At 41.9% G+C, this 25,160-nt stretch overlaps 3 protein-coding genes across 15 annotated transcripts in view; 1 reads left to right on the top strand and 2 right to left on the bottom strand.

The window, feature by feature from the left end:
* Positions 1-25,160, bottom strand: part of LOC129475042 (zinc finger protein 674-like) — a 981,285-nt gene that overhangs the window by 669,152 nt on the left and 286,973 nt on the right.
* Positions 1-25,160, bottom strand: part of CHST7 (carbohydrate sulfotransferase 7) — a 219,747-nt gene that overhangs the window by 5,523 nt on the left and 189,064 nt on the right. The window lies entirely within an intron of this gene.
* The window catches only part of SLC9A7 (solute carrier family 9 member A7), a 155,556-nt gene continuing 138,156 nt past the window's right edge, over positions 7,761-25,160 (top strand). For 5 of the 13 annotated variants that reach the window (XM_063634408.1, XM_063634405.1, XM_063634407.1 and 2 more), the window contains exon 1: positions 7,848-8,331. In XM_063634408.1, coding sequence (XP_063490478.1) covers positions 7,998-8,331 — 334 coding nt within the window. In that variant the 5' untranslated portion in view covers positions 7,848-7,997. Of the gene's footprint in view, positions 8,332-25,160 lie in introns of all 13 variants that reach the window. The other 8 variants (XM_055266890.2, XM_055266888.2, XM_063634404.1 and 5 more) reach the window with 3 other exon arrangements.

Raw genomic sequence — 25,160 nt, 5'->3', positions numbered from 1 at the left:
CTTTTGAGACTCACTTCCACTCAGCATAATGCCTTTGATATTCATCCAAATTATTAATATATCAATTGTTCATTCGTTTTTATTGCTGAATGGTATTCCATTGTATGAACATACAACGGTTTTTTATTCACTCACCCACTGAAGGGCATTTGGGTTGTTTCCAGTTTTTGGCTATTATAAATAAAGCTGCTAATAACATCCATGTAAAAAGCTGGGTGCAGTGCCTCACACCTGTAATCCCAGCACTTTGGGAGGCCGAGGCGGGCAGATCACTTGAGGTCGGGAGTTCAAGATCAGCCTGGCCAACATAGTGAAACTCTGTCTCTACTAAAAATAGAAAAATTAGCTGGGCATGGTGGCACATGCCTATAATTCCAGGTACTTGGGAGGCTGAGGCATAAGAACCTGGGAGGCGTAGGGTGCAGTGAGTCAAGATTGTGCCACTGAACTCCAGCCTGGGAGACAGAGCGAGACTCTGTCTCAAAACAACAACAAAAAAATCCATGTGCAGGTTTTTGGATGAATACGTTTTCACTTCCCTTGGATATATACATATATACCTAGGAGTGGGATTGCTTGTTCTTATGGATAAATGCATGTTAACTTTATAAGAAACTGCCAAACTGTCTTCCAGCATGGTTTACCATTTTGCATTCCCACCAGCAACGTAAGAGAGTTCCAGGGGCTCTTCGTTCTCATCTCCAGTTGGTGTTGTCAGTATTTTTTATTTAGTCATTCTATTTCTAATATTCTAAGTCAATCTAATAGGTGGCAATCATGGTATTAATTTTTATTTCCCTAATGGCTAATGGTGTTAAACATCTCTTCACGTAATGATTTCTCATCCACATATCGTCTTTTGTAAAGTGTTAGTTTAAACGTTTTGCCCGTTTTTCGACTGGGTTTTCTTACTGTTAAGTTTAGAGAATTTCTTATATACCATGGATATAAGCCCTTTGTTGAATATGTTTTGTAAATATTTTCTCCCACTCTGTAGCTTGGCTTTTCATTACTTTAAAAGTGTCTTTTGCAGAGCAAAACTTTTAATTTTGATGCAGTCCAATTACCAATTTTTTTTCATATAAGGATTGTGCTTTTGGGGTCATATCTAAGCACTCTTTGCTTAATCCAAGATCAGGAAGGTGTTCTTATGTTTTCTTGTAACTGTTTCACAGTTTTTTATCTTATATTTAAATCTATAATCTACATAAAATTAATTTTTGTACGAGGTATAAGATTTTGCTCAAGGTTCATTCTTTTTGTGTATGGATGCCCAATAATTCCAAACAATTCATTGAAAAGAATGTACCTTGTCCATTGAACTGCTTTTGCACTTTTGTGAAAAATCAATTTTGTATGTAGACCTATTTCTGGACTCTAGTTTTGTCCCATTGATGTATATATCTATTCCTTCACCAATGCTACCCTGCCTTGATTATACTTTATTCTTTACATAGTAGCATTACAGTACATCTTAAATTGGATAGTGTGAGGCCTCCAATTTTATTCTTCTTTTTCAAAATTGTTTTGGCTAGTCTGTTACTTTGACTTTCCTATTAATTTTATATGTCACATGGCTATATTCACCAAACATTTTGTTGGGATTTTTATGGAAATTTTATTAAATCTGTATATCAATTTGGAGAGATTTGACATCTTTGCTTAGTCTTTCAATCCATGAACATGGCATGTCTCTTCATTTATTCAGGTCTTCTTTGATTTATTTCATCAACATTTTATAGATTTTAGCATATAGATCCTGGACATGTTTTGCTAAAAATTTATACCTAAACATTTTTCTTTTATGCTATTGTGAATGATACATTTTAAAGATTTTTTGGCCAGGTGCAGTGGCTCACACCTGTAAACCCAGCACTTTGAGAGGCCGAGGCAGGCGGATCACGTGAGGTCAGTAGTTCGAGATCAGCTTGGCCCACACAGCGAAACCTCGTCTCTACTAAAAATACAAAAATTAGCCAGGCGTGGTGGTGGGTGCCTGTAATTCCAGCTTGGGAGGCTGCAGCAGGAGAATCACTTGAACCCTGGAGGCGGAGGTTGCAGTGAACCGAGATCGCACCACTGCACTGCAGCCTGGGCGACAGAGCCGGACTTCGCCAAAAAAAAAAAAAAAAATCTCCAATTTCACATAGCCTGTATATACAAATATGATTGGTTTTTGTGTGCTGACCTTGCACCTTGAGACCTTGCTAAACTCACTTATTTGGTTCTAGGATTTTGTAGATTTCATGGGATTTTTCTAAGCAGATGATCATATTATCTATGAATAGGAGAATTTTTCTAATATCCTTTGAGGATTTCTCTTTTTTCCTCCCTTTTCTTTTTGTTCCTTCTGTTTTTAGTTCCTCTGTTTCCCCAGCATTCCATTAAAATTTATATATTGTGATTTTTGCTATATACGTATGCCTTTTATTTCGTTTTTCTGTCTTAGTGCACTGACTTGGAGTTCCAATACAACGTTGATTAAGAGTGGTGATAGTGGACTTTCTTGCCTTTTCCCGACCTTGGGGGGAAAGAATTCAGTCTTTTAAGAATAATGTTAGATATTCTGTGTGGTTTTTTGGGGGGGGCGTTATCTCCTCTTTATCAGGTCAAAGAAGTTCCCTTTTATTCCTATTTTGCTGAAAGCTATCATGAATGGATGTTGAATTTTGTCAATGCTTTTTTCTGAATCAGTGAATATAATCAGGAAGCTTTTCTTCTTTAGACAGTAAATATGGTGGATTTCATTGATTGATTTTCTCATGTTGAACAAGCCTTGTAATCCTAGGATAAATACCACTTGGTCATGGTGTATACTTCTTTTTATACATTGTTAGATTCAATTTACTAATATTTTGTTAAGAATTTTTATGTCTAAGTTCATGAGAGATATTGGTATGTAGCTTTTTCTTCAACTGTCTGACTCTCTAGAAGAGATCGTACAGTATTGGTGTTATTTCTTCACACTGAAATCTATTTTTGTTGGATGTATTATTTTTGGTTAACAGTTCTTTCAGCACATTAAAAATGCTGTGCATGTCTTTATGGCCTTCTTGGTTTCTGATGAGAAATCTATAGTCATCTGAATTGTTGTTATCCTCTATGTAATATGTCATTTTTATCTTTCTGCTTTAAACATATTTTCTTTGTTTTTCTTTTCAGCAGTTTGAATATAATATGTCTATGCTTTGATTCTTTGGGTTTATCCTGTTTGGGGTTTGCTGAGGTTCTTCGATCTGCAGGTTTGTGTCTTTTGCCTTATCTGGAATGTTTTCAGTTATTATATTTTCACATCTTTTTTTCTGTACCACACTGTTTCTCTTCTCCTTCTGTAACTCTAAAGACACAAATGTTAGATATTTTGTTATCTCCTATAGGTCTTTGTGGCTCTATTTATTTTTCAGTTTTTCCTCTCTGCTATTCAGGTTGGATAATTTCTATTGATCTATTTTCATATTTACTGACTCCTTCATCTCTATTCTGCTATTGCATCCATCCAATTTTAAAATTCCAGCTATTGTATTCTTGTATTCTTCACTTATAAAATTTATTTTATTTTATTATTTTTTTTTTTTTTGAGATGGAGTGTCACTCTGTCACCCAGGCTGGAGTGCAGTGGTACGATCTCAGCTCACTGCAACCTCCGCCTCCAGGGTTCAAGTGATTCTCCTGCCTCAGCCTCCCAGTAGCTGGGATTACAGGCATGTGCCACCATGCCCAGCGAATTTCTGTATTTTTAGTAGAGACGGGGTTTCATCATGTTGGCCAGGCTGGTCTGGAACTCCTGACCTTGTGATCTACCCACTTTGGCCTCCCAAAGTGCTGGGATTACAGGCGTGAGCCACCGTGCCCAGCCTAAAATTTCAATTTGGTTCTTCTTTTATCTTTTACTCCTGTGCTGAGCCTTTTATCTTTACATTCATTTCAAGATTATTTGTCCTTACTCGTTGGAGCATCATTATAATAGCTGCTTTAAAGTCTTTTTCAGATAATTCCAACATTGGTGTCACCTCAGCAGTGGTGTCTGTTATTTGCCTTTTCCCACCCAAGTTAAGATTTTCATGGTTCTTCAGGTATTGAATAATTTTGGGTTGTATCCTGGACATTTTGAATATTATGTTATAGGACTTTGTATCTTGTTTTAGTACTATGGGGAAATATTCATATTTTTGTTTTAGCTTATACTTGCTTGGGTTTAGATCGCAAGTTCTGACATGGCTTTTGTGGATAGTGGCTCCAAAGTCAATTCAGTTTTCAAAAGTTTGTAATGCTATTCAGATCTGTCCTACATGTGTTTTATCCAGTGGCTAGTCTAGGGCTTGGGTGGTGGTCTGCCTCTTAGTTCAATTATCACAGTCTTTGGTATGCTGTTTAGGATCAGATCCATGTGCAGGCTGGGGTGAACCTAGGAGTTCATAAAAACTTTATGAGGAACTTTCCCAAGGTCCTCTCCTCTCTACTGTCTCTTTAGTACTTTGTAATGCCTTGGAGTTCCCCTTTTAATCAATTGGCAAGAAATCTAGGCTATTTAATTTATTTAAAGACAGGGTCTTGCTCTGTTGCCCAGGCTGGAGTACAGTGGTGTGATCATAGCTCACTGTAGCCTCAAACTCCTGAGCTCAAGTGATCCTCCCACCTTAGCCTCTTGAGTAGCCAAGACTACAGGCAAGCACTACCGTGCCTAGCTAATTTTATTTTTAAATGTTTCGTAGAGACAGGATCTTGCTACATTGCCCAGGCTGTTCTCCAACTCCTGGCCTCAACCAATCCACCCACCTTGGCCTCCCAAAGTGTTGGGATTACAAGAGTGAGCCACTGTGCCTGTCCAGAAATCTGGGTCTTTATTTAGTCCTCTCTGTTATGTATTTCCTGAAACTTTGCCCATGTCTTGGGCCAAGCATCAGGACAGAGAGAGTGAAAAAATATATATCATTGAGGGTTTGGCCCCACTGTCTTGGGGCCAGAACTACTCCAAACAAAGACGAAGATTCTCCCCTCCCTTAGCATTTTTTGGGTGCTTGAAGGTATTGCTGTCTCCATTGTCACTGTTGACTCAGCTGCCACAGTGGGATTGCTTATTGGCTAAAATGTACGAGAATGGAGAAAAGAAAAAAAATGGCACATTTCTCCTACTTTCTCTGAATATTAGGAGACCAATTTTCTGCTTTTCCTGGAGCTCTCTCTGTCCATGCTGATGCTCCCTTCCGGGTTTTAAGCTGCCTTGAGTCCCGTCTAGTGGAGACTGGAGGAAAAAAATGGTAAATTCACTGCCAGTTCAGTTTTACTTCAAATTCTGTTGTTTTTCCTCAGTTTATGTGGTACAGTTTACTTTCCAGAGTCCTCAAATAGTTGCTGCATGCATTCTGTTCACATTTTATAGCTGTATTCAGTAGCAGGTAATGGGTTTAGTGTGATTATTCTGTGTTAACTGAAATCAGAACTCCTGTATTATATAGGTTAGTTTTCACACATAAATATGTACAGATAATGGAGTGTTTTCTTTGGTGTGTATTTGTGAATGGTTGGGACTAGTTTTTTCATACTCTACCCAAGGGAACTACTTTACATAATGAATACTCTTCTGGTTATCTATTGCTGTGGAAGAAACCACCCTCAAACTTAGTAGCTTAAAATAACATCAAACATTTTATTATGTTACAGTTGCAGATGTTGGTTAGATTCAGTGACATGGTTCTTGCTTGGGACATCTCATCTGTCTACAGTAAGATGGTGGCTGGGAATGAATTGATTTGAAGACTCATTCATTCACATGCGTGGCATTTGGGCTGGGAACACTCAAAAAGTTGGGTCTCCTGTGGCATCTGCCTCTATTGCTACATGGTCGCTCTACATGGTTTCCTCGGTATGTCAGCTTCCAGGTAGCTAGATTTCTTTGTTTGTTTTTTTTGTTTTTGGAGACAGGGTCTCACTCTGTCACCCAGGCTGGAGTGCAGTGGTGCAATCTTGGCTCACTGCAACCTCTGCCTCCCAGGTTCAAGTGATTCTTGTGCCACCAACTCCCAAGTAGCTGGGACTACAGGCACACACCACCACGCCCGGCTAATTTTTGTATTTTTAGTAGAGACAGGGTTTCACCATATTGGTCAGGCTGGTCTTGAACTCCTGACCTCAGGTGATCCGCATGGCTTGGCCTCCCAAAGTGCTGGGATTACAGGCGTGAGCCACCGTGCCCAGCCTAGCTAGAGTGGAAAGTGACAGAATGAAATAGGCAGGAGCTATATTACCTTTTACCACATTATATTCTTTGAGGGAGTCACAAAGGTCCACTGAGGTTCAAGGGGAGGGAACATAGATGCTCCTTCTTGATGGGGGATGGCAAGGTTCTGGGATTGGAAATATGATTGTGGCCATCTTTTTTAAAAATACAATCCGCCACAAATACTAAGAAGTCTGTACTTTTAAGGTAGCTCCTGAGTTGCCCTTTTCTAAAGAGAGAAATTCTGTCCTTGAGTACTGGGCACCCAAGGGGACATAATATTATGACCAATACAGTGCCTATCCAGGTTTTAAGTATTTGCAATTTTATTGGAAACCTGTGTGGAACTTCAAGGTATATGGATGTTTGCAGGGGCTGAGTGACTGCCTAGAGGAGTTGGGAAAGGGGCTAGCTAAAATCCAGATGAAGATATTTCCCTGCTGTAAAGAAACCACTAAGCAGCTTTGGCAGAGTGCTCACCTACAGGGGGACCAGGAAAGCTGCAGTACTCCGAAGAGTTTTCTTACCGAATGTTACCTCTACCCTATTATTCCATTTGGTTAAGCATCACCTTCTTCAATGAATCCTCTTAAAAATGCAAACTCCCCTGGGAGCGAAAACATGGACAGTTTTGGTAGAGATTTCAGAGTGGTTCCATAAACACATGAGTACAGTGCTAAGCACTGGGAACTCAGTGATTAATCTGATCTTGTTTCTTCCTTGACCAGAGGAGCAAGGCGGATTGAAGATTCTAGTTTTCCTGAGAATTTGTTCCAAGAGGCTTCATCCTTCAGAGTCCACGCCATAATTTTGTTCAGAGCTGGGCTTGGTCTTAAGAGTCATTAAAAGATTCTCTGAGCTACCAGGTGAGCAACATAAAAGAAAGGGTCATCAGGGTAACCCCCACCCCCCACCACCACATTAGGACCAGCTACTGCTCATCTACCAGGAATGGCAAGCGTTCAGTTCCTTCTGGTTCAACCCTGTTCCCCAAGAGGATTAGTAGCACAGCGCAGACGAAGTCTATTCCCTCAAGTGAGGAAGGATATACTTCAACGCCCTCCCCCGATTCCAACTCCTTATCAGTCCTCACATTTGAGTCTGATGAGAACAGAGGTTTGAATGAAACCTAGCAGGTTCTGGGGCTGGAAGGCAACCTGAGAGATGAGGAAAGAGAGGTGTAGGGGCTAACGTGGCTTCGGGGCTGCTCGGTTCACTGACAGCCCCCACTTTACTGGGCCCAGGGCGGCTGCACACTGGCCTGAGATTAAACACTTCGCCGTGGCGCCAGAGACGGGACTCGAGACCTCAAGGCTAGCCACTCCAAGCCGATGCTCCCGCTAGGCGCCGGCGACCTCTGGCGTCCCCTTTAGGAAGTGCGGCGGCGGCTGCCCATGAACTGGCCCCGCGACCCCAGACTGCCTGGGCAGGTGCGCCAGGACGGGGTGAGGATCGCAGAGGCAAGCGGCCGGTGGCCGGCCCGCAGACCCGAGGGCAACACCCGGCCTCGCCTGGGTGGCTCGGTTGGCCCACGGGGCGGCGCGGCGTGGCGCGGCCGGGGGACGAACAGGTGCGCGGGCGGGGGGCGGTGCTTGGGGATCCTGCGCACTGCGCGCGCCCCTCCCCCGCGCGGCTCCGGGCGCAGCCCCGGCCCGGCGCGAGTAGGAGGAGGAGCTGCGGCGGCCACGGCCACTCCGGCAGGTCCGCGGTGCTGCCAGAACCCGCCGACGGCGCGGGCTGCTGGTCCCCGCTCGGAGGAGGCGCAGGGGGCCCCGGGACCATGGAGCCGGGTGACGCGGCGCGCCCTGGCTCGGGTCGGGCTACCGGGGCGCCGCCGCCGCGGCTGCTGCTGCTGCCGCTGCTTCCGCTGCTGCTGGGTCGGGGGCTGCGAGTCGCGGCCGCGGCCTCGGCCTCCTCCTCTGGGGCGGCGGCCGAGGACAGCAGCGCCATGGAGGAGCTCGCTACTGAGAAGGAGGCGGAGGAGAGCCACCGGCAAGACAGCGTGAGCCTGCTCACCTTCATCCTGCTGCTCACGCTCACCATCCTCACCATCTGGCTCTTTAAGCACCGCCGGGTGCGCTTTCTGCACGAGACCGGGCTGGCCATGATCTATGGTGAGCACTCCTGTTGCACCCCCCCCCCCGCCCTCCACACCCCTCGGCCGCCGCGCTCCTCCTGGCGCCGCGCGGTGCTCCCCCTTCACTTGCCAACGTGTTCCGTTTCTTTTACGTTTCCCGCTGCGACGGTGTTGGTTCCCAAGGTCAACTGTCTGCATTTTCTGGCTCTCTGCTACCGTTAAAAACAATTCCACCCCATTCCACGTTTCTGCATTGGGAACCCAGGAAAATGAAAGGGACAGAGGTGGTCCGGTTCCGTCTGCCTGGTTCGGTCTCTGTTGCAAACCTCTTACCCACCACCTCCCGCTCCAGTTGAGCTCGCACGGTGGCTGGAGGTGGGTGGCTTCCCAGGTAACCGCATCACCTCAGGGGACAGGCCACAGTAGGGAGTGGGGACGAAGTCTGAAAGTGTCTTTGCTTGGGTATGGGTTAGTGGGGCCTCTCGGACGCCACATCCATGGTCAGCCTGGGTGGGTACCCACTCCTGAGGTCCACATCCCCAGGTCTCTTAATGATAAAGTCAGAGCATGAAGTGTGGTGAAAGGTGAGCAGTGGTCCAGGACCCAGAGTGGGTGGCACCACCATGTCAGGCCTGGACGGGGAGACAGGCACGCCTCCTGCTCTTATGTCCCAAGTGGGAAGTTATACCCAGTTACTTGCTTTCTCAAACGAAGAGGAGCTTTTGTATTCCTAAGACGGTAACATGGAGTGAGTTTGAGATACATTTCCGAATGTATGAAGAGGAAAAGCCGTGGTTTTAATTCTGGAGTCAGCCATTTTTTGTTGTTAGGGGTGGGCTGATGCTACCATCCTTTTCTAGATTTAATGGTACACAGTGTGTTACATGCACAGTGGTCAGTACAAATCTCCCTTTATTACATGGATGTCAGCCATAATCTGAGTCATCCCTCTTCCTCTTCTGTGCCCCCTGCCTCCCCCCTCGCCCTGCCCATGACTCCAAAGTGAAGTCAGGTATTCTCTTTTTGAATGTAATTCAGTGGTGTTAAAGCCCACATTGGCATCACACGAAATAGACGAGCCACTTCATGACTGTCCCCAACGGGGAAAATTTTATTTTATCACGTATACTGAGGGATTTCTTTATTCAGTTTCCATCCAGGTGCCCTGATAGAGAATGGAAAGCAAAAACCTTAACCTTTAATGTGAAAATTACCCTTGGTTCTGGGCCTTGCTTCTCATGTTTCTTGATTAGTTGTTGACAGCCGGGGCTCATGGCCACCAGGCCCTTGCAGCCAAACCGTGTAAGGGGCAAGCGCTGTTAAGAGCCCTCCAGTTTTGATGAAGGGGTGACCTACACAGATCTTGAAACAGGACCAGGTCTAAAACTGAGTTTGGTGATTGCGAATTATAGGTCTCAACACAGACTTTGGCCTCCATCCCTGACCGTTGTTGAGCTCTGTGGTTTGTGTCAGTTGGTGATAAATGACTGATGCCAGGCCTGCAGGTAAGCTGGGAGGTTTCCTGAGAAGACAGACAGGGGGGAATTGAAGCACGTGGTCATTGCAGGTGATTGTCTCCAAGCCATGATGCAAATGAAAATTGCCTTTATATAGATAACCATGAAAATATTTTTATTTAATAGGCCCTAGACCCAGTTTCTTAAAGGACAATGTGAAATAGGAGGTAGATTTGTCAGATTCGTAAATACATGCTCAAGGGATGGAAAATAATGGGGATTTAAAAATATTTTTTCTGGAGAGTACTCCGTGTTCTGAGGAGTTCAATCACCTTTATCTTAAGGCTTAAAGACAACAGTGGAATTTTCCTTTGCTGATATGTACTTTTAAAACTCACCTCCATCTTTCAGCCATTTGGTTGTGCTACAGTGTACTGTTTTATTTTGTGAATAATCAAGTTACAAATCTAGTGTAACTGATGACTATTCAGAAAGGGCAATATCATCTCAGCATTCCTGTGTAATTTTGTTCTATATCTTTGAGTATTAGTATTTCTTTAAATGTATAAAGAAATTTAGTTTGTCAATGTGTGATGTCTCAGGTTATGCCAAATATTAATATTTTAAGGATTGTCTGTAATTGTGAGAAAACATTTCTTCTTTCTGTCAGGTATGTTTGGTCTTCTGCTGCAAGGTCCCCCTAATCTGAATTCTAATGTCATGTGGTTAGCTAATTATTCATAATATACTGAAGACTATTGGGATGGGGATTTTAAACTGATTTTAAAATTCAGTTTGCAGATCTTTTAAAAAATTGTCCACATTTAAGATGTACAATATGATGTTTTGATAAACACAATGAAATGATTACTACTGTCAAGCAAATCTTTGAACACAAGTGAATCCAGTAAAGATTTTTCAAGACTTCTCTTTTTTAATAGTAAAAAATAAAATTTGATTTCTCCATATCAATAGAGGAAGTGAGTAATTGTCCTCTTGGCTCTGAATAAGGAACGATAAAAAGACCTAAGGAAACATTTTTAAAGTATCCACTGTGTGCTGGGAACCCAACTTAATTTCTGGAGGCAAACAATTTAACTTTTAAATGTTTGTGAATGAAAGAGTTCAACTGTGAATTTCAAAACTCTTTATTTTGAGAAAGAGTTTTAAAATCTAATTTCTGCCACCTTTTTGTGTTTAAGTGACACTTTGAGAGGAACAGCGTTTACATTTAAGATAAATTTATATATATGTATTTATATATTTGTTGGTATAGTCATAAAATATCTCTGGAAGGACATGCAGTGATGAGTAACATTGGTTTCCTTGGGGGAGAGGAACTAGATGGCTGTGAAATAGGAGTGGGAGGGAGAGGCCACTGTATAACCTTTTGTGCTTCTTGGTCTTGTAATAGCTTTTTTTTTTTTTTTTTTTTTTTTTTTTTTTTTTTTTTTTTTTGAGACGGAGTCTCGCTCTGTCACCCAGGCTTGAGTGCAGTAGCACGATCTCGGCTCACTGCAACCTCCACCTCCCGGATTCAAGCAATTCTTCATCTCAGCCTCCTGAGTAGCTGGGATTACAGGCACCCGCCACCACGCCTGGCTAAATTTTGTATTTTTAGTAGAGATTGGGTTTCACCATCTTGACCAGGCTGGTCTTGAACTCCTGACCTCCACCCACCTCTGCCTCCCAAAGTGCTGGGATTACAGGTGTGAGGCACTGCGCCGGCTGTAATAGCATTTTAACATGCTCCTCAAATCACTCAATTTGACGCCTACTTCTCCCTATTTAAATCACATTATGTTATCAGTTTTCTTCATGACTTTTCAATTGTTAATTGTGCCCTTGGAGTTTTTCTGAGCCCTATGTCTGGGATGGAGATAAAATGGGGAAAAGGGAAGAGATTTCTCCCTCCCTCTCTCTCTCTATCTCTCTATCTCTCTCTCTGTCTCTCTCCCTCCCTCTCTCACCCTCTCTTTCCCACTCCCTCTCTCCCTCTTTTTCCTTCCCTTTATCCCATTATCCTCAGAGAGTAGTCGATGTTACATTAGCAGTGATGTGCACAAATAGATCCCATAATAAGTGCTTGCTTGGGTGCAGAGGACCTAAGGAAAATAAAAGACACACTGTGAATGCTTAACGTTTAAACAGAAAGGAACTCCCCCACCCACCAAGGGACACTTATAAGCATTCCTCCCTGACAGGCCAGGGCAGCTACAAGGGAAGGTGGCTACAGACCTAACTCCCCAAGGAGGTTGAAAGCAGCCCCCAGACCCCACCACTGGAGCTGCAGGGCAGTGGAGCCAGGCACTTGCCTGCCACCAGTCTAACCTGTTTTGTCAGGCCAGGGTGCTCCCAGCTGTCTGTCTCTGTTATGTGATTAAGTGCCATCCTAAAGTTACTGGGCCCTACATGTCTGTGCAGCAGAAATAGAAAGTGTTTAGGGCAGGGAAAGGTGGTATAAACAGACTGTGCCAGTTCATTGTGGTTCTCTCTCAGATGTACGGTAGTTCCACTTCCCCCATAATGTTTTTGTGACAACTGATATGGATCCAAAATAATCTGACTCTGCCATGTAACCCACCACCTGCTTCTCGCTTCCTCCTCCTCCTCCTCCACCACCCCTATCACTTTTCCAAAAAGATGTTGATCAGCCCCTCTAGGTTCTATGGGTTGTGGGCTCACTGTTGCTGTGGTGGAGCTGGATTGCTAAGCACAGCCTGAGAGTGGGCTCATAGGCAAAGTCTGAAGGGGAAAAAGATGACTCTTTGCGGTAACATGAAATTAACATTTGAACCTGTAAGCAAACATTTCGGAACCATCTCCTTCCTGGTTAATCAGGAGTCCCCCCTTTTAAGAGCCCCTCACTTTGGCCCCAGTTGGGAGCAGCTTCTGTATGCTCTCACTTTGGTACCAGATAACCCTGGGTTCAAATGCTGGCCCTGTTACTTATAAAACTGTGTAGCATTGGATAAACTCTCTGAGCCTTAGCTTCTTCTTTTGGAAAATGGAGATTATGTTACCTCACAGAATTGCTGTGTTATTGAGATATTCTAAAGGGTCAAGTGCAGTGTCTGACACTTAAGCACTTGGTAAATATTAGTTCCCATTCTCATTTTAGGCTTTGTGATTCTTTGGCAGGCTTTACTACTTGAGGTTTGTTCAGTAGTGGACTACTGTAATTTTAAAATGCATTAGGACACAGTTAGTGGAAGTGAGGAAAATTGTATATTTTGGAGTGGGCTTTTGGTTAATACCTAGAAAAAAATTTACAACACACCTACCCTTTTTAAATTTTATTATTATTATTATTATTATTACTTCAGACAGAGTCTCACTCTGTCGCCCAGGCTGGAGTGCAGTGGTGCGATCTCTGCTCACTGCAAGCTCTGCCTCCTGGGTTCACGCCATTCTCCTGCCTCAGCCTCCCGAGTAGCTGGGACTAGAGGCACCTGCCACCACGCCCGGCTAATTCCTTTTTGTATTTTTAGTAGAGACAGGGTTTCACCGTGTTAGCCAGGATGGTCTCAATCTCCTGACCTTGTGATCCGCCCGCCTCAGCCTCCCAAAATGCTGGGATTACAGGCTTGAGCCACTGTGCCCGGCCTACACCTACCCTTTTATTCAACATTTTCAATTCTTGGACTTTCAGAAATCTATCAGAAATACTTGTGCTGGTATGTTACCATACATAGACAGCAATATTTGTTGCAGTGGAAATAAGTTGCAGTACTCATCAGATGGGACTGGTTAAATTATAGCACATTCCCATTAAGGGATACTATGCAGCTGATGAAAAGAGGTGTTTTGAGATGTCCTTTTAAGGCTACTGTCCACACATAGTGTTGTGGAAAAAAAGCAAGGCACAGAACATCATGTATAGTATTATCCTATTTGATCTTTCAATAACTATATACTGTATATACACAAACATGATGTATGTAATTTATATATGATATATGTGCTTTCTGGAAGGATATGCAAGCTTTATCCTTTGGGAGCAGGATGAGTTGTTGGGAGAGAGAGAGGGGAGATGGTACTTTTCCTTTATATTCTTCTAAATGGCCTGAACTTTCTTTAATACTGACACATTACTTTTGCAATTTAAACGTTGTTTAAAAATAAAGCAAATATGTAGCAAAAAAAATGCTTTATAAATAGAAGATTGTACTGTGTGGTTACATAGCATTTTCCTTGGATTGTCGAAATGTTCTTTGTAAAGCGGTCTCTGGATATAAAGAATACTTTTACTTATTATTTGAAAGTTATAAATGGAAGTAAAATGTTTATATCTTAAAAAATAGAAAAATGACATTTACTAAAAGCATTTCTTAGAATATTAAAAAGTTAACCTTTGTGGAATGCTGTAATTAGAAACATCACAATTTTTCAACCTCTAGTGATAGTTTATTTAGACAAGGGTTTTCAATGAATTCCAGAATCCTAGGTGAAAGGTTATTGGGGAACATGGTACTTGCACAGTACTATCACCCCACAGGTTGCTTGTCTGTTGCAAAGAAAAGAAGGTACCTTTACAGTGAAGAGGTCTGGCAGTCACCATCTTATAAGCAAGTCATCAAATGTATCCTTGCTCATTGTGGGACTATCTAGTATCATGGTATACAGGAAGTATGCAGCTTTACCTATGTAGTATCCTTCCTGTATGTGTTGAATCTGAATCAAATCAAGGACTTAGACACATCTTCCAGTTTCCAGGAAATGCAGAGGATAGAGAAACAAGTTATAAAACACCATGAGAAAACAATCAGATAAATCCAATATATGGGATGATCTGTAAGACAGTTGCCCCAGACTCTTCAAAAAGTCAACGTCAAAGGAAACAAAAAGGCAGGGTGAGTGTTCTAGATTAAGGGAGATCAAAGAGACTAAATGTAGTACGAGAAACTTGATTGGCTCCTAGTTCATGAAAATGAATTATAAAAGATGTTTTGGGGATAGGTAGGGATATTTGAATGTAGACTGGGTATTAGATGATATTAAAGAATTACTATTATTTTTTGTAGGTGTGATAATTGAGGTTATGCAGGAGAACGTACTCATTCTTTGGAGATGCAAGCTGAAGTATTCAGGGGTGAAGTATATGAATCCTAATATATGCAACTTTCAAAAAGTTCAGTAAAAAATATACATACCACCTATGTAGAGAAAACAAATATTGCAGCCTACTAGCTAACTGTTAAATCTAGGTGCCTGGTGAAAGGGTATGCTTTATACTCTTCTTTCAACTTTTCTGTATGTTTTGACATTGTCATTAAGATGAAAGATTGGAAAAGAAGTGAATCCCCCTCTTAGCTTGCAACCTATTAACTTCCCTGCCTGGAAGATTGTACAGGTGAGGCTGTACACATCCTGTCTGTTACTCTCATTAAACTCTTTCTAGCACTGATTAACACTGTTTGACATTAGTTTACCTGAGGTGATGTTAGGCTTACGTGACTTGAGAATCAGTAACTTCTTTCTTCTTTTTTTTTGAGTCAGGGTCTCACTGCCATGCAGGCTGAGTGCAGTGGTGTAATCTCAGCTCACTGTAGCCTGGACTTCCTGGGCTCAAGTGATCCTCCCACCTCAGCCACCTGAGTGGCTGGGACTACAGGTGCTCACCACTACGCCTGGCTAATTTTTTGGTATTTTTTATAGAGACAGGGTTTCACCATGTTGCCCAGGCTGATTTCGAACTCCTGCGCTGAAGCCATCCACCTGCCTGGGCTTCCTAAAATGCTGAGATTACAGGCATGAGCTGCTGCACCTGGCCAGTAACTTCTTTTTCATTTTACTTTTTGTTTGATTCTTAAGTTCATGTATTTTTTAAATTGCCTCTGTTTAACATACAAGAGAATATGTGTTAGGAGAATTTTCTCTTTTAGTTAAAGCATGCTACCTGGCTTTTAATCAATATGAGTATTTATGTTAGAGTAATACTAGATGTTAAAACAAACCAACCCCAAATTTCAGTGACTTAACATAGGAGAAATTTGTTTTTCACTCATGTAATGGACCAGTGCAAGGGACTGGCAGGTGGCTGTCTCTACGTTGTGATTCAGGGACCAGATGCCTTCCATCTTGTGGCTTCCCCATCCCATATGGCCTTGGAATCCTCCTCCTCCAGTTGATGAATGAAGCAAGGAAATGAAGATCATATGGGGAAGACTTATGTGCTAAGCCTGGAAATGTTCTGCATCACTTTGCCCACTTCTGTTGGACAGAACTTGGTTACAAAGCCACATCTAACTGGAAGGGAGCCAGGGAAACGTAGTCTAGTTGGAAAAAGAGGAACAGGTTTGGAAAGCAGCTAACCAATCTCTGTTGCAGTATTTGATGAGTACTTTGTTATACATAATCCAGAAAAGAGAAGTAATAGGATTTGCATGTGATTTGTGTGTACCACAGTTTACATACAAATGTAAAGGGCACTGAAGGACATCTTGGTTGCTTCCAAGTTTGGGCAATTATGAATAAGAATATTTAAGTTTTCACCCTTCAAAAACATTCACTATGTTGTTTCTAATAAAATAATAGTAAAAAAAATAGTAACTGTTTATTGAGCACCTGTTAGAATAGTCTGTCACTGTGTTAAGTACTTTGCATACGTTAAGCCATTTAACCTTCACATCAAATGTATGAAGATCAGGCTGGGTGTGGTGGCTCACGCCTGTAATTCTAGCACTTTGGGAGGCCGAGGCGGGAGGATTGCTTAAACCCAGGAGTTCAAGACCAGCCTGGGCAACATGGCAAAACCCTGTCTCTATTAAAAATACAAAAATTAGCTGGGCATGGTGGCATGTCCCTATAGTCTCAGCTACTTGGGAGGCTGAGGCTGATGGAGGATTGCTTGAGCCTGGGAGGTCAAGGCTGCAGTGAGACATCATTGCAGCAATGCACTCCAGTTTGGGCAACAGAGTGAGACCCTGTCTCCAAAAAATAAAAATGTTTGAAGATCCTAATATTGGTCCCATTTTCCCAGGTGAAGAAATTGAAACCTAGGCCAAGTACCTCCTTTGTTTTAAGGTCACATGTTTGAAATTGAGAAATTGGGATCTATTAAAGGATGAATTCAACATAGCTGAGGATGTATTTGGCTAGGATAGAGCAGAACCTGAATCCCGCCCCATTACCGCTTCCCAGGAGGTCTCTGAGGGAAATCTATGCCCAGAGTAGAAAACAAAGCAAAGTTGACCCTTTTTTTTTCTTTTTTCTTTTTGAGACAGAGTCTTGCTCTGTCCCCCAGGCCGGAGTGTAGTGGCATGGTCTCTGCTCACTGCAACCTCCGCCTCCCAGGTTCAAGCGATTCTCCTACCTCAGCCTCCCGAGTAGCTGGGATTACAGGCATGCGCCACCATGCCCAGCTAATTTTTGTACTTTTAGTAGAGATGGGGTTTCACCATGTTGGCCAGGCTGGTCTCAAACTCCTGACCTCAAGTGATCTGTCCACCTCGGCCTTCCAAAGTGCTGGGATTACAGGTGTGACTACTGTGCCTGACCCAAAGTTGACCCTTTTATGTTAGCTAGGACTTTCGCCCTCAAGCTCCAGTGTAGAACAGTGAGGAATCAGGCAGGATGACAAGGAAAACTTAGTTTTCCTATGCTAGATCAGCCTGGGGGCCTTGGATCCAAGTAGGTGCAAAATGCCTGCTCCTTTCAGCCCAAAGGTCACACTCCAGGCGTTATTCCATTGATATGACAGAAGGCTACCAGCGTTTTAGGGGAAAAAATGTTAAGAGCTATTCAGAGTGGCAGCACCAGGCCTTCGTATGTGAGAGTAGTTGCTTGAAAGCATTCTCATCTCTAGACCTCACTATCACAGAGGTGGGGAGGCGGATAGCGCTGGGTCTGTGCAGCTCTCATGTCTCTCTACTCTATGCTAGTTGTGACGGGCATATCAGAATCTTCTGGAGAGCTTTTCCAAAATACATTAGAATGTAAGCCCTGAGCAGACAGAGATATCTATCTTTTGTTTGTGCTGTCTTCCCAGACCCTAGAACACTGCCTGACACCTAGTAGATGCTCCAGAAGTGTTTGTTTAATGCATTCTATTTTGTCTATCAAAAAATAAGATGCTATAACACTACCTAGCATTAAAGGTCCTTCCTTCAAGTTCTTCCCTCCCCTCCTCCTTCAAGTTCTTATGCCTCAGCTTCACATTGACAGTGAAGTTTCTGGGAAGGAAACCTTTGTGTGTGAAAACATTTGCCTGAATTGCAGCAGACTGTTTAAGGAAGGAGGATGAAGGAATAAATGAGTATACAAATAATGTGTGTTTGCAGAGAAGTATGTGTTTGGCTGATAAGTCACGTGGTAGTTGTTTATTTTTTTCTTTTGGTAAAACATATATAACATAAAATTTGCCATTTTAACCATTTTTAACCGTATAATTTAATAACATTTATAATATTCACAAAGTTTTATGGCCATCTCCACTATTTCCAAAGATTTTTTATTGCCCCAAACAGAAGCTCTTCCAGTTAAGTAGTAACTCCCCATCCCCCCTCCTTCTAGCCCCTAATAGCCTCTAATCTACCCTCTGACTTTATGAATTCGCCTATTCTAGATCATTCATATAAGTGAATTCATATAATATTTGTCTTTTGTTTCTGGCTTATTTCATTTGGCATAATGTTTTCAAGGTTTATCCATGTTGTATAGCTCATATATGAACTTCATTCCTTTCTATGGCTGAATAATACTGCAGTGTGTGTGTGTGTACACGTGCATACACACACACACACTCCACATTTATCTATTCATCAGTTGGTGGACACTCGGGTTATTTCCACCTTTTGAATAATGCTACTGTGAACACTCACATAGAGGTATGTGTTAGAGTCCCTGTTTTGTTTTCCTTCCTTCCTTCCATCCTTCCTTCCTTCCTTTTTTTTTTTTTTTGACAGAGTTTTGCGCTTGTTGCCCAGGCTGGAGTGCAATGGCACAATCTCGGCTCACTACAACCTCTGCCTCCCAGGTTCAAGCAATTCTCCTGCCTCATCCTCCCAGGTAGCTGAGATTACAGGCATGTGCCACCACGCCTAGCTAATTTTGTAGTTTTAGTAGAGATGGGGTTTCATCATGTTGGTCAGGCTGGTCTCGAACTCCTGACTTCAGGTGATTCACCCACCTCGGCCTCCCAAAGTGCTGGGATTACAGGCATGAGCCACTGTACCCGGCCATTTGTTTTCATTCCTTTTGGCTGTATACCTAGGAGTGGAATTGCTAGGTCATATGGTAATTCTATGTTTGACTTTTTGAGGAACCCCCTAAACTGTTTTCCACAGTAGCTGTACCATTTTGTATTCCCACCACAATGCACAAAGATTCTAATTTGTCCACATCCTCTCCAACACTTGTTATTTTCCATTTAAAAAAAACGATAGCCACCCTAGTAGGTGTGAAGTGGTATCTCATTGTGGCTTTGATTTGTATTTCCCTAATGACTTATTTGTATTTCCCTTTCATGTACTTATTGGCTATCTGTATATTTTATTTGGAGAAATGTCTATTCAAATTCTTTGCCCATTTTTAATCAGGTTTTTTTTGTCATTATAGGAATTCTTTATATATTCTGAATATTGATCTCTGCCTCCTTCCATTATATTGTCATTGTCAAAGAGCAGATATTTATATATTGTGTGCTCGTTAACGTAGGTTTATAATTTTTTTTGCATTTGCTTTTTTAATCATGTAGGAAAAATGAGGAGTTTGAAACCCAAATTTTTATGTTTACCTGTTTTTTTAAAAAACAATATTATTTCGTTTATAAATTAATTATTTCATGTTGCCTTATTTTAAACAATTTAAAAATTGATGCATAATAGATGTACATAGTTTTGAGGTATGTTATAATTTAATAAATTCATATAATTTGTAAAGATCAAATCAGTATATTTGAGATGCCCATCACCTTAAATATTTGTCTTTTCTATATGCTAGAAACATTTGAATTATTCCCTTCTAGCTATTTCAAAATGTACAGAGATTATTGTAAACTGTAGTCACCCTACTGATCTACCAAACACTAGGTTTTGTTTCTTCCATCAAACTGTATATGTGTACTCATTAATCACTTTCTCTTTGTCCCTCCTACCTACCCTTCCTGGCCTCTGGTAACGATTAGTCTACTCTCTATCTTCATAAAATCCACTTTTCTAGCCCCCACATATGAGTGAGAGCATGTGATATTTATCTTTCTGTGCCTGGCTTATTTCACTTAACATAAAGACCTCCAGTTCCATCCATCCTACTGTGAGCAAGAGGATTTCATTCTTTTTTTTTTTTTTTTTGAGACGGAGTCTCGCTCTGTCGCCCAGGCTGGAGTGCAGTGGCGCAATCTCGGCTCACTGCAAGCTCCGCCTCCCAGGTTCACGCCATTCTCCTGCCTCAGCCTCCCAAGTAGCTGGGACTACAGGCGCCCGCCACTATGCCCGGCTAATTTTTCTGTATTTTTAGTAGAGACGGGGTTTCACCTGTTAGCCAGGATGGTCTCGATCTCCTGACCTCGTGATCCGCCCGCCTCGGCCTCCCAAAGTGCTGGGATTACAGGCGTGAGCCACCGCGCCCGGCTCATTCTTTTTTATGGCTGAATAATATTCCATTGTGTATATATACCACATTTTCTTTATTCATTCATCCATTGATGGGCACTTAGGTTGATTCCATGTTTTGGCTATCGTGAACAATGCTGCAACACAGGAGTGCACATGTTTCTTTATTATATTGATTTCCTTTGTTTTGGGTATATACCCAGTAAGTGGAATTGTTAGATCATGTGGTCGTTCTAGTTTTAGTTTTTGAGGAACCTCCAAACTGTTCTCCACAGTGATTGTACTAATATACATTCCCACCAACAGTGTATGAGGGTTCCTCTTTCTCCACATCCTTGTTGTCATCTGTTGTTGCCTGTCTTCTCGATAAAAGCCATTTTAACTGGGGTGAGATGATATAAAATTGTAGTTTTTATTTGCATTCCTCTGATGATTAGTGATGTTGAGCATTTTTTCATATACTGGTTGGCCATTTTATGTCTTCTTTTGGGAAATGTTTATTCAAATCTTTTGCTCATTTTTAGTAGGATTTTTTTTTTTGCTGTTAAGTTGTTTGAGCTCCTTATATAGTCTGGTTGTTAATCTCTTGTTGGATGGATAGTTTGCAATTATTTTCTCCCATTCTGTGCATTGTTTTTTGTTTGTTTGTTTGTTTTGAGATGGTGTCTTGCTCTGTCACCCAGCCTGGAGTGCAGTGGCACCATCTCTGCTTACTGCAACCTCTGCCTCCCGGGTTCAAGCAATTCTCCTGCCTTAGCTTCCCGAGTAGCTGGGATTACAGGCGCCCACCACCACGCCCAACTAATTTTTTTTTTTGTATTTTCAATACAAATGGGGTTTTGCATGGTGACCAGGCTGGTCTCAAACTCCTGACCTCAAGAGATCTGCCCACCTTGGCCTCCCAGAGTGCTGGGATTACAGGCATGAGCCACCGCGCCTGACCTGTTTTTTTTTTTTCTTGATTGTTTCCTTTGCTGTTGGGCCCCTATAGTAAATTTTTCATTCAAGTTACTGTACTTTTTGGCTTCAGAGTTCTAATGCTTCTTTTTTATAATTTCTGTCTGTTTACTGATATTCTTATTTTGTTCATACGTTGTTTTCCTGGCTTCCTTTATTTGTCCATGGTTTCCTTTAGTTTTTTGGTTTTTGTTTGTTTGTTTTTTTAATAGAGACAGGGTCTCTGTCACCTAGGCTGGAGTGCAGTGGTATAATTGCAGCTCACTATAACCTTGAACTCCTGGGCTCAAGTGATCCTTCTGCCTCAGTTTCCCAAGTAGATAGGACTACAGGCACATACCACCATGTTTGGCTAATTTAAAATTTTTTTTTATAGAGACAAGTGCTTACTATGTTGCCTAGGCTGGTCTTGAACTCCTGGCCTTAAGCAATCCTCCTGCCTCAGCCTACCAAAGTTTTGGGATTACAAGCATGAGCCACTGCCTTTCATTCATTAAGCATATTTAAGACAGCTGATTTAAAGTTCTCATCTCATATATCCAGTGTCTCAGCCTCCTCAGGGATAGTTTCTATCAATTTTTTTCCTTTGAATGGCGCATACTTTTCCTCCCAGGTAGCTGCAGGGTGCTTTTGTTTGTTTGTTTGTCTGGCCTACCTTACAACATTTTTCAAGCAATGCTTGCTGCTTGTCTGCTATGAGTGGGCTCCAAGTTAGGTGAAATGGAGATGAGAACCTCAAGTCATTCCTTTGGGTAGTCTTCAGACAGGTTAGAACAAACACAAAAAATTGCAAACAAGGCCTGCTCTGCTCCATCTGGAACCATGGACCAGGGGATATTGGCTGCTGTGTTCAAGACCACTGCTAAGCTGGTGAGGGGGGTGGGACAAGGGCAAGCAAAATGCCACACAGCCTTCCTACCATTTTAAAGTTGCCTTGTTCTTGAGTCATTGTTCGTTTGGTTGCTGTAAACCTTTGACTCTTTTCTAGAATTCTGACAAAATTGGCTCTGACAGCTTCTGCTTGTTTTTCAGTGTTTCTGTGGAGGGATGGGAGTTTGGAGCTGTCTACTCTGCTATTTTGCTAATGCTCTTTACCACATGGTATTTTTTAAAAATTAAGATTCTGTGTATCTTCAGAGACACTGCAACCTTTGGGGAAGAACAGTGTTAAGCGCTATGTTTTGTTAAACTTGTTTAACATGTTACTGAGATAGTAAATGTCCCAGAGGTAGTCTTTCAAATTGTATCGTAGGCTCCTATCACATATTTTCACTGAGAAGCTAGAGATCGAGAAACATCCAACTAGTGTGTAACTTCAGGTTCATAGTCAACAAATTTTCTCCTTTTACTTCTTCATATCTACCTCTAAAACTTATTTTAGGTAAAGACACATTTACTTCAAATTGTCTTGGGTTATTAAAAGGATTGATTCTCAGATTACTTTTGTTGAGTGTAGAATGAACGAGGTGTAGCAGACTCCGGTTACCTCCCAATATCCATTGTTCCTTTCATTGTTCCAATAGAACCCTATTCTAATTAGCTCAGCATATTGCTGTGCAATGAGAAAACTACATTTCCTGGCCTTTCTTGCAGCTGGGTATAGTTATGTGCTGAAGTTCTGGCCAAAGGTAAGAGGAGAAGTATGTGGGATTTATGCAAAGTATTCTTAAAGGAAAGGGGCATGCCCCTCTTCTACCATGCCTTCTGTCTGCTTCCTGGAATGTGGATGTAATGGCTAGAGCTCCAGCAGCTGTATTTGGTCAAGAAGTAACCGGGGGAGTGGAGAACACTTCTGGCAATACAATAAAATAGATGAAGCTGGAGTCTCTGACAGCATAGAGCTGCCATGCCAGGCTTGGACTGAATACTTATGTATTTCTTATAAGTAAGAGAGAAATGGGTTTTTGTTATTTGCTGCTGAACCTGAATGTAACTTTTACATCAGGCACTGAGTTGCACTTGGAACTTGGGTGTGACATACAGAGCTGTTTTGAGGACTTGGTGCAGATGTTCATACCTATGATGAATGTGGCACTGCTTGGAATTCTAGGGGAGGCCAAAGAGTAGACAGTACAGGGCCAGAGAAAGGATTTGAGGAAAAGATTCAGATTTAAAGTGTCGCTTATATTTGGGAACTTCTGGGCATCTAACAACTACCCACGCATTTGATGACGTGCCAGAAAGACTCACAGGATCCAGAGACAGTTGTATTAAAGCCACGACTTATTACAGTGAAAACATACACAGCAAGATCAGCAGGAGAAAAAGACATAATGGGTGGAGCCTGAAAGAGTAAATGTGAGCTTCCTAAGTTCTCCCTTAGGAGGTTGGGGGTGGGGCTGCATAGAACAAACTTTTTCCGCCTGCAATTAAATGTAGCAGCACATATGCAGTGTTTCTGTTTAGGGACGCTTGCTTAAGACACAGGCTTTTCTGTATTGAGGGCTGATCAGGCATTCTTATTGAAATTTCTGAGTTCCAGAAGGAAAGCAGTTGTTCACCATAAATCACATTTGCAAAAGCAATTTAGCCTGGCTGGTACAGCAGAATTCAGTGTTGCAGGCACACAAAACAACCTTATCAATTAGTAGCATAGGGAATATCTCACAGGCTGAGTTCCCAGGACCTATTGGAATATGAGGTCATGCAGGCAGGCCCTCCTAGAGATAGCAACATCAGGCCTGTTATATTAACTTTTTCCTGCAGAGTAATATGTGGTGTCAACTGGCTGTTAGCTTTTTGTGTTCTTGAGGCTTCCTCAGTTTCATCCACACTCTTATTTTTTTCATCATTACTTTTTTAAACTCATTAATATTTTTTTGAGATGGGGTCTCACTGTGTCACCCAGGCTGGAGTGCAGTGGCATGATCACAGCTCACTGCAGCCTCACACTCCTGGATTCAAGTGATCCTCCTGCCTCAGCCTCCTGAGTAGTTGGGACTATAGGTGCATGCCACCACACCCGGCTAGTTTTTAAAAACTTTTTTTAGAGATAGGATCTCACTGTGTTGCCCAGGCTGGTCTTGAATGCCTGGGCTCAAGTGATCCTTCCACCTTGGCCTCCCAATGTGTTGGGATTATAGGCATGAGCCACAACACCTGGTCAGATTTATTAATTTAATTTTTAACATTATCACAAGTAAAATTGACTTTTTACTTTTGATATACAGTTTTATGAATTTTAACATATAGATAGATAGAGATGTGTAACCACCACCACAACCAAGATGAAGACTTGTTCCAGTGCTCTAAAAAACTCCCTTGTACTACCATATCACTTGGGCAACCACTGATCTAGTCTCCATCACTATAATTTTCTTTTCAAATATGTCATATAAATGGAATTGTACAGTGTGTAACATTTTGGGATTAGCCTTTTCACTCTTCATAATGCCTTTGAGATTCACCCTTGTTGCATGTATCTATAATTAGGTCTTTTTTTTTTTTTTTTGCTCTGTGGGATTCCATTTTATGAATGTATCACAGTTTATTTGCCAGTTGAAGAACGCTAGGCTTGTTTCGAGTTTTTGATAATTATGAATAGGGCTGCTATAAACATTACTGTACAGGTTTTTGTATGAATGTAAGTTTTTATTTTTCTATGGTAAATACCCAGGAATGGGATTGCTAGGTCAGAGGGTAGGCATATGTTTAACTTTATAAGAAACCTGCCGAACTGTTTTCTAGAGCAACTGTACATACCATCTAGCAACATGTAAGAGTTTAGTGCTCCACATTCTCTTTAGAACTCAGTATTGTTAGCATTTTTAATTTTAGCTATTCTAATAGATGAATAGTGGTATCTCATTGTGGTTTTAATTTATATTTCCCTAATGTTGAATTTATTTTCATGTGCTTTTTTGTCATTTACATATCCTTTTTGGTGAAATGACTGAGTT

Source organism: Symphalangus syndactylus, chromosome X (genome assembly GCF_028878055.3).
Source record: "Symphalangus syndactylus isolate Jambi chromosome X, NHGRI_mSymSyn1-v2.1_pri, whole genome shotgun sequence".
Lineage (NCBI taxonomy): Eukaryota > Metazoa > Chordata > Mammalia > Primates > Hylobatidae > Symphalangus > Symphalangus syndactylus.
This window is presented reverse-complemented; position numbering and strand designations above follow the sequence as displayed.